Source organism: Vespula pensylvanica, chromosome 20 (genome assembly GCF_014466175.1).
Source record: "Vespula pensylvanica isolate Volc-1 chromosome 20, ASM1446617v1, whole genome shotgun sequence".
NCBI classification, from domain to species: domain Eukaryota; kingdom Metazoa; phylum Arthropoda; class Insecta; order Hymenoptera; family Vespidae; genus Vespula; species Vespula pensylvanica.
Window position 1 is genome coordinate 2,141,937 of NC_057704.1, and position 10,000 is coordinate 2,151,936.

General features: G+C 32.4%; 3 protein-coding genes across 3 annotated transcripts in view; 2 read left to right on the forward strand and 1 right to left on the reverse strand.

The window, feature by feature from the left end:
* Positions 1-768, forward strand: part of LOC122635898 — an 11,612-nt gene extending 10,844 nt beyond the window's left edge. Inside the window, exon 18 of the mRNA XM_043826594.1 lies at positions 1-768. This exon is cut by the window's left edge and continues 1,405 nt beyond it. The gene's annotated coding sequence lies outside the window, so the exon portion shown is untranslated.
* The window catches only part of LOC122635907, a 116,722-nt gene that overhangs the window by 28,910 nt on the left and 77,812 nt on the right, over positions 1-10,000 (reverse strand). The window lies entirely within an intron of this gene.
* Positions 6,492-9,441, forward strand: LOC122635916. The gene is made up of 4 exons (XM_043826636.1): positions 6,492-6,652; positions 6,797-6,922; positions 8,885-9,050; positions 9,355-9,441. Exons 1-4 carry the CDS (start codon positions 6,580-6,582, stop codon positions 9,374-9,376), a joined length of 387 nt encoding a protein of 128 aa, XP_043682571.1. The 5' UTR covers positions 6,492-6,579; the 3' UTR covers positions 9,377-9,441.

The following is a 10,000-nucleotide window of genomic DNA, read 5'->3' on the forward strand; positions in this document are numbered from 1 at the left end:
GTGTACATTGTATGTATGTATGTATGTATGTATGTATGTATGTACGTACGTACGTATGTCTGTATGTGTGAATGTATCTATATATCTATGTACGTACGTATGTTCAATGAGTACGTACACATGTGTTTCTTCTGTGCGCGTGTGTGTATGTGTGATATGTGTATGCATGCGTGCGTGTATAATTTAAGTATAGTAGAAATGAATTTTTCTGCCAAGACTGTCACGTACCTAAAGTGATTCTGCACTGAACGGTGTAACGTAATAATGTCAACATTTAAATAATATTATACGTTCTTGCCATATCGCGAAAATTAATGGACGATATAATCGCTATTAGTAATCGTATTTGTCAGGCCGGATATAAATGCGCAAGTTCGAAAACAAAGTGGATGCTACGGAAAAAAAGAAAGAAAGAATGAAAAAAAAAAAAAGAAGAAGAAGAAGAAGAAAAAAGAACGAGAGAAAAAATATTACGAGTAAGAAAGAGAAGGAAATAAATAAATAAATAAATAAATAAATAAATAATTAATTAAGTAAATAAATAAATAAATAAATAAATAAAAGAAAAAAAAAAGACAAGAAAAAAGCAACCAAACAAATAAACAAACAAACAAACAAACAGACAAGAACTGTTCCCGACGACGGTTGCGTGCGTGCGTTTCGTGTGCATGTCACGCGACGAGATACACACATATACGTATTCTTTTTTTCAATAAAAACAAATGCGAATTTTTACTTAAATAAAGACTAAACCCGTCTTTCTACGTACGTAACGTATGTACTTACATGCCATTCGTGTACCAATCATCCCCTACCACTCCATTAATTCTCTCCCACCTAAAAACTACAATCCTTAACTTTAAGTTCATTATTATTGATATGATATATAACAAATAAAAAAAGAAAAAAAAAAAAAAGAGAAGAAAGTCCGATATATCTACGTTTTCTTTTTTCTCTTCGCGAAATCAAAATTTCGTAACGAACCGGAGTCTCGTAAGAATTAAAAAAAAAAAAAAAAAAAAAAAGAGAGAGAGAGAGAGAAAAGCTTTTGTAATCAAAAGCATTTTTAAATCTCCGCATAATCCCCCGATAAGTGTAAGTATGCAGATTATTCGCGGTTGTTCGATATCGATTTGAAAAGAACTAAATAAAATAAAAACAAAGAGAAAAGAAGAAAAAGGAGAGAAAAGAAATAAGAATTAAGTGATCCGACGAGATTCTTAATTGTCAGGAGTAATTAAACGGATGAAATATTCGTAAAGATCGACGAAGCGATCGCCGATATCACTTTTTATCTTTTATCTTTTTACTTAGCTACGTACTTTATTTGCGTATGTATTTGTATGACAGGTACATACCTATACAGTTATTATAGTTATATACTTGCTACGTATATACGTGTATTGCTGGTATGGTGCTCATTGACTCTGTATAGTAACTGAAAAATCTGTTTCTGAGCACGTGGCGCAAGTTGGCAAAGAATATAAGACGCATTGACAGGAGGTAAATCCGTCTTAGCACGTATATTCCCGAGCTCTCCCTCCTAACCCCTCTCAACCCCTCCTAACCCCTCTCAACCCCTCCCAACCCCTCGTTGGCGTTGCATCGTCGATCGGATCAATATTCCAGGAGGTTGATCGGTGCCTGTTAAATACTACGATCACGTAGATATACCCGTCGAACGACGCCGCTAATGCTTAAAGGGATCGATCAAGAAGCCAGCCCTTCGATCGAGGATTTGTTACGTTGCGTTTGAGTTTAGTTGAGTTGAGTTGAGTTGAGTTGAGTTGAGTTGAGTTCAGTTGAGTCGAGTTGCGTGACGAGACGAGAGGAGAGGAGAGGAGAAGAGAAACGAAGCTACGAAGTACCGCTTCCTGTTCGTCCACGTCCGCTTTCTCTCTTTTTCTATCGCGTACGAGAACTTTTTCTGTCTTGTGTGTGTATATTAAGTATTTTATACATATATATGTATGTATGTATGTATGTATGTATGTATGTTGTGGACTTAATGAGAAAAAAAGAAAAAAAAAATGCTTGGTCCGTTTAGCGTCTCTTCTTATGTCGTTGTTATATTATTATTATTATTATTATTATTATTATTATTATTATTATAAATTTTTTTTGTATGGTAAAACATATTGTTTGTTGGATAAAAAAATATTTTTTATTTTTATATCTGGCTTTTCTTTTCTCATATCGAATCTTAATCGACCAAAATGTGAGATATAATATCAATTTATTAATCAATATATATATATATATATATATATATATTGATTAATATATATATATATGTTGTGCATTTAATGAGCAAAAAAGAAAACTTGCTTCGCTTCGAGTTTTGTTTCGTTGTTATGTTATTATAATTATTATTTTTGTTTGGTTTTCTTTAATTTTTATTTTTTCTCTTTCGTTTTTCTTTCCTCATATCGAATCTTAGTCATCAAAAACACGAGACAAAATATCAAGATCGTATTAAATATTATATATATATATATATATATATATATATATATATATATATATGATGCGCGCTTAATGAGCAAAAAAAAGCTTGCTTCGCTTCGCTTCGCATAGATTCTTGTGTCGTTGTTATATTATTATTATTATTATTATTATTATTCGTTTCTTTTATTTTTAATATTCTCTCTCTCTCTCTCTCTCTCTCTCTCTCTCTCTCTCTCTCTCTCTCTCTCTCTCTCTCTCTCTCTCTTTTCTTTCTATCGTTCTCAGATCGAATCTTAATCATCAAAAAAATAGCGAAACAAAATATCAAGATCAACGTTAAGAAAAAACGCGAAGTATCGCCGCGATCATAATTACTATTATACCTGTATAATAGTTTGCCCGATCATCATGATCGTGATAATAATTCCTCATCATGATTATGAATTGCTTCTTCTTTCTATCCTTTTTTATTTTTTTCTATACGTACATATATATATATACATTTCTTTTATCGTCACGTAAAATCTCTTCTCCATCCCCCTCCCTCATTAATATCATATTAATACGAAAACGAAAAAAGATAAATAAGATAAAAAGAGAAAGAAGATATATACGTGTTACGTACACGTGTGTGTGCACGTACTTAATGGTTAGAATTTATATCATAGAACGTTCTCCCATCATTCGAATAAGTATTAATATCGATTATGAATGGGCTTGGAAGTTCATTCAGTTTTAACGTGACCGACCGACCGACCGGCCGACCATCCGACCGATCCAGCAAGTAACCAAGCAACCGAGCAATCTTGTTGAAGGTGTTGGTAATCTTGTCTTTTGAGATGTAAAGATAGATAGAGATAGACAGAGATAGAGATAGAGAAAGAGAGACAGAACATTTCGGTTTCCCTTAAACCTGACGGGGTCGTTTTAAAGATATCTTATCCTCGTGAGCTCGCAGTTGTTAGAACCATCGAGTGTGACTTTATTAGAAGTCGTCGGCCAGTTAGACTAACTCAAACTCAAAGAGATATTCAGAAAGGAAGAATGAGGAAATCTCGATCTTACAGGAATGAAAAGGGTTCTAACAACGGCGGAAAGTTCGAAGACCAACTTGCCACTCTGTTTTATACGGACCGTGCTCTCGCCGGGACCGAGATAGCCGTTTTGTCTCGTTGCTTCTTTACGTAAATACATACATAGGTACGTACATAGGTATGTACGTAGATATATACATACATATATACATACATATATACGTAAGTACATACACGAGCATGTGCGCGAACCGTGTTAGGTGTCTACCCACGAGAGAAGAGGGAGAGAAGGAGATTAACATAGCGCGTTGCACGCTACCTAAGCTCGTCGACCTATACCAGCATTCCCCCTCTTAACCCCCCTCATCCAGCTCCTAACCTCCTCCTACCCCATCTCCTCCTCGAATGGCTCCATGCCACTCCTCCGATCCCCTAAACTATTTCCAGACGCATTTCATTAATCTTGAACCAAAAACGTCCAGCGGAAAATGGCGAGTCGTGGCACACACGGTTAAACGCTTACGTGCCACCTGGCAGAAATAGCAGCCGTTTCAAAGCTTTTACGTTCGCCGAGAAAGCGACACAAGGTTTATCAAGTAACCATGAGAAGTAGGGAGAGAGAGAGAGAGAGAGAGAAAATATGTTTATCGTATATTGGGTGATAACCTATGCAGCTTCGTTCCCTACCTACTTCCACCATCAACCCTCTAATGCATTGAAAATGTTACAAGTTAGATTGATTTGTATGCAACGTACGATGATAAAATTATAATATTTATCTGTATATATATGTATCTGTATTTATATGTGTATATATATATATATATATATATATATATATATATGTATATGTTTTATATATATATATATATATAAAACGATAAAGATCGAATTGTTTAAATATTATTATTATAGAATAGATAATATAATCTAGGTTTGAGTCCCGAAGAATCTTCAAAACGATCTATTTCCTTTTTTTTTCGAAATAGAAAAATAAATTCTTTTGTTTCTCTCTCTCTCTCTCTCTCTCTCTCTCTCTCTCTCTCTCTCTCTCTCTCTCTTCTTTCTCTCTCTCCTCCGTCCAAGATCTAATTATTTCCAAGCGGATATTGTCATTAATTATTCACGGTAGACCGCATGCGTTTTTTCTTATATATATATAGCGAAATGTAGCATTATTTTCACGTTAGAATTTAAGATGCGTTTCTTCTTCCTCACGAAGCAGAACGATAAAAGGAGAGAAAAAGAAGAGAACAAATTTTTAAAAAAGAAAAAGAAAGGGAAAAAATAAGTAATTGTCGTTTCTTACCGTACACCGTAAGAAAGATGATGATGACGACGATGATGATGATGATGACGATGACGAAGATGACGAAGATGACAAAGACGAAGACGACTATGACGATGATCATGATCATGATGATTATTATTATGATGATCATGATGATGATAATGATGATGACGACGATGACGACGACGACGACGACGACGACGACGACGACGATGTTAACATGGCTAATAATAGGTAGTCTATGTCCCCGCACGAATTTAATTCACCGAGGACCGGAAACCGATTCCGAAATACCTATTCCAAGCGGGACTGCGGAAGTATTAAAGGGAACGCTTCTCTCTCAACTTGTAACGTGCAAAATATAACGACGAAATTTCCGACACCCACGGGATGTAAGTCATCCTGTGCCAAGTATGTACTACGGTGAGACCATATAATCGTCACGATTTCTCGGTTTTAGTTGCTTTCACCAATCTGAGGAAACATTTAAGATGTTTTTACTTTTAAAAAAGGAATATACGAATATACGGTTTTCCCTAGAATTTCCCATAGAATTTAATTTCCATCGAAATGAATTCGTAATGTTTGTTAAATTAATTTAATCGTTTTCTTAACAAATTCAATGAACGATATTATTATTATTATTTCTTTTTTTTTTTTTTTATTATCGATAATCTAATGCATCGAATTAAACGATTTCAGAATTCATAAATTCAATCGTTCGATTTTATTGTCCGTGGTTTTTCGTGACTGAAATTTTTATTTACGTAAATGTAATTTGTAAGAACATAGTAAAATTATAGGCATCGTATATTATTTTAAACGTACGGATTATTTATTGCGAACATATGGTCGCGAACTTCTTAGAATATACTAAGAAAATTTTCTGGAAGTCTCTTGGAAATAAATCATTTTTCTTGCTTTACCAAAAAGTTTATCATTTGGCTGGTCATTAAAAATTTTACGCGGCCCTTGGATACATAGGTTGAGAAACGCTGTATATTCGTAGAAACCTACAGTATTTTAAATCTAATCGCACGTATCTTATTTTTGTTTCTTTGTTAAAAAAAAATTCTTTAATCACGTTTTTACTATTTTCTTCTTCTTTCTTTACAACTACGTATATACAAAAGATATTGTCTCATTCTAATTAAAACGAATACAGTATCATGAAAAATTTGTCCTGCGGAATGAGCTCTCTAAAATTATGAATTATGATGAATTACTATTAAATAATTATTTTTATGTATTACACTAAATGTTCTTGCATTATAAATTTTTTTTTTATTTCTTAATGAGATACGATTTACGTTCGATTATAATTTATTATTATTATCAAAGATTAAGAGAAAAGAAAAGAAAAGAAAAGAAAGAAGATCCATTTTTTCGCTTGGAAATATTGACTTATAAAATGGTGAATTTTAATGGCGAAAGAGACGTTCATATATCGTCCGTTGATACGAATATTATTTCACGATTAAACGATTTTACATAAACGTTGAATACGACTTTTTCATCTAGATTATAAATAAATTCTTGAAGATAGCAATTTGAGATATTGTCCGATCGTCAAAACTTTCGAATAGTTATCGGACGTACGTCAATGGAGATACGTATCGTGGGATCTCTTTGATAACAAAAAAAAAAAAAAAAGAAAAAGGAAAAAAGGAAAAGAAAAAAATAATGAATGAATGAATGAATGAATGAATGAATATATAAATAAATAAATAAATTCGAAGTGCGATAGCTTGAGCGATCCATTAACGTCCATTAAAATGACACGTCATTGAAAACAAAACGTTCTACATGTCAATCGGTCATGATGAACGGCAACGAGACCAACAAGAGCGTACGCTCGAAAGTTATGCGGAGGAAATAGGTTAGGAAAAAAAATGAAAAAAAAAAAAAATTGAGAAAAAAGAAAAGGAAAGATTTTACAATTTAAAAGTTAAATTGTAAAAATTAATACGATAAGGATTTCGAAGTTTTGATTATTACAATGATCTTGACGCATTACGAACAGAGCAAAGAGAATTGGAAATAGCATGGACGACGGGCGAACAATCGTCGCGGACGACATTGATGGAAGATATCATCGAAAAAAATATTGTTATCAGATCGGCGGAAGATACGAAAGAAAAGGACGACGGTACGTTCTTTTTTTTTATTTTTTCAAAATATTCTCAAATCTAAAAGATTTTCAAATGTATTTTTGTTGGTGCAATAATTATTTTTCTGTGACGATCCTGGTCCAAAAAAATTCATGTCATTAATTTTTATCCAAACGAGATAAGTAGACAAATAATAAAGCAAATAATAATCATAATGATGATGATGATGATGATGATGATGATGATGATGATAATCATAATGATGATAATAGAATGTTAATGTAATTAACAATGATTTAGGGGCCAAGTTGATATTATTAGAATCTTATTTTACCGATCGTTAATAGTACATTTCTGAATATGATAGGAAAGGACATAACAGGATCAAATAAAATCGAATAAGATTTAAGAAGAGGATCGAATAGGATTTAATAGGATCGAATATGAACAAATAGAACTGATTAGGATTCAATAGGATAGAATACGAATCGAATAGAACCGAATGAGCTCGAATAGGATCTAATAGGAAGAAATAGTAACGATTAATGCATTGTCCAATTTTTCAAAACGTTTCATTTTACATCACGTACAGGTTATTATTAGTTATTTGAATTAATTTTTTTTGCTATCTACGGCCTTTATTTCTTTTTTTTTCTTCTTTTTGACATTGACAAGCTCTATCAATATTTCTTCAGAAAAAAACTTATCAACCTATTCCGCATGAAGTCATTATATATAAAAACATCCCCAAAATGACTCAATGAGTAATCGATACCAATAAAAAAGTCTAAAATTTTTTATAGGGAAATCAACGGTGAAATATTCACGTTTCTTTTTATTTACGATTAATATTTACGATTTAACATTATTATTTATTTATGATTAAATAAATAACTCTGCTATTATCAGCGTACAAAGATGTACGCTCTGTCGCGGTGAATAGATAAACAATAAAATAAAAATGTTCGGTATTGATCGAGCTACATATACACAGTGTCCAGATAATTTCAATGTATCAACCTGTTTCTTTATCAAATAGCCCCGGTCTCCTGTACCCTAATATATCCTACTATCAGCGTTTCTCAACCTATTTGGGTCAACAGCCTAATTAACCTCTAGATCTCGTTTCAAATTTTCAATGATTCCGTCAAATGCTACTTGTTATCTTACAAAAGATATCGAGACAATCGATCGATTAATTTATAAGTGATCTTTCAGACAATTCTCGTCGAATGTTTTGCAGTGTTGAATTTGAAATAATACAGAGCGACTTCGATTTAACAGGTACTTCAAAATCTTAGATAAATTTGAAATCTGGTTATCGTTAAAAACGACAAATTTGTTGAGTCTTGCAAAAGCAAAAAAATGGTTGAGAAACACTGAACTCCACATTGCTGTCATTTGCTTATGATACATAAAGATATACTTTGTAACTCCAATTGGATGGAACATACATATGTTATCAACGTTCACGTTGAAAATCTTAACACCTGATCTTAATAAAGGTGCTTGTTCACTTTTTCTTGTATTTCCTCGCGTATCACCTTCGTGTATCATCATCGCGTATCATCCTTGTCGCTGAATCCGTATAAAAATGTACGATACGATCTGTCCAGGACTTGGACAATGCAATAACGTTGATAGAATGCAGCGAGGATACGTAACAAGCATCCTTTAAGTCACGCTATTAATATTATAATTTTATAAAAAATGTTGCTTTCTAAAAAAAAAAAAAAAAAAGAAAGAAAGAAAAAAGAAAAAAAGAAAAAAAAAAAGAAACTGAAGAAAAGAAAAACAAAATGGCCGATTTATATTCCGTACCTTTTTTTCTTTTCTTTTTCATCTTTTAATTCCGTTCATCGAAAGGAATCGTTGGAAATCTTTTTTCCATCAAGCTTTCTTTCTTTTTATATATAAAAATTTAATTACGTAATTACTTCATTAAAAATATTTCACACATGAAATATTTCATATATAAAAGAATTTCTTTCGCGTTTCAGATTCTCGCTCATCGTTGGAAGACATATGTAGAATCTGTCACATGGGTGATGGCACTTTGTTAGGACTCAACAAGAATCAATCGAGGTGTCATACTGATGACAAACAAATTCGAATACCCACGTTCTCTTCCTGCTCCTATCTGGGTCCGCTTATCTCCGCCTGCAAGTAAAACCGCCTTGCTAGTGATCCTTTCGTCGTAATCTTTTTCTTTTTCTTTTTTTTTTTTTTTCACTTTTTTATTCCCATTTTTTTCCTTCATCCCACCGATTATCTCCTTCAACTTCTTCGGAGTACATCATAAGAATAAAAGCAAAGTAAAGAATCTCCATTTTGAAGCGAAACGTCAAACACGTCTAATAATGTCATTTGGAATTCTTGAAAAAAAAAAAAAAAAAAAAAAAAAAGTTTTTGCATTTATTTATTTATTTATTTTTTCTTTTTCCCGAAAAACAATTCGTTGTACAAACAGGCGACGTAACAAGGAGGCTTGAACAATTATTATTATCGATATTTTATAAATCGAATTATTCGAAAAGAAAATCAAAAAACGAGAAAAAATAATAGAAAAGATAGAGAAACGAAGCGAGAGACGTATAAAAAAATAATATACGATGACAGATGTCGTGGTACCGTTGGTCTTGTTCATGCGGATTGTCTCGAAAAATGGCTGACGGAGTCCGGTCACTCTAGATGCGAATTGTGCGGTTACAAGTATGTGACCAAGAGAATACCTCGTCACAACATTTGTCATAGCGTTTTGATATGGTTCAAAACGGTGGTGGCTACGCGTCAGGTATGTTCTTATACAAGAAACCAAAAAATTTACTCGATAATCTAAATCTTTTTAAAAGAGAAATTGATAAATATCAAACTGATAATATCCATGATATTCTATACAAATATATCATACAATACAATAATATATAAATATTACATATTACATATCAAGGTTTTTCAAACAATATTCCGTAGAACATCAGCTTGCCATTGAAAAATTATTAATATTGATATTATTTTACTACTATCGTATCATTATCTTCCAAGTAATGAAAATCTCAGAATAAATATTTCTATTGTTTTCTTAATTGCTTGATCAATCGTTTAATTATTATTTA

Coding starts and splice junctions, on each gene's coding strand:
- LOC122635916 (XM_043826636.1), top strand. CDS start 6,580: ATGTCAATCGGTCATGATGAACGGCAACGAGACCAACAAGAGCGTACG. Junction 6,923..8,884: donor TACGAAAGAAAAGGACGACG/GTACGTTCTTTT, acceptor TTCGCGTTTCAG/ATTCTCGCTCATCGTTGGAA. Junction 9,051..9,354: donor CCGCTTATCTCCGCCTGCAA/GTAAAACCGCCT, acceptor TTGTACAAACAG/GCGACGTAACAAGGAGGCTT.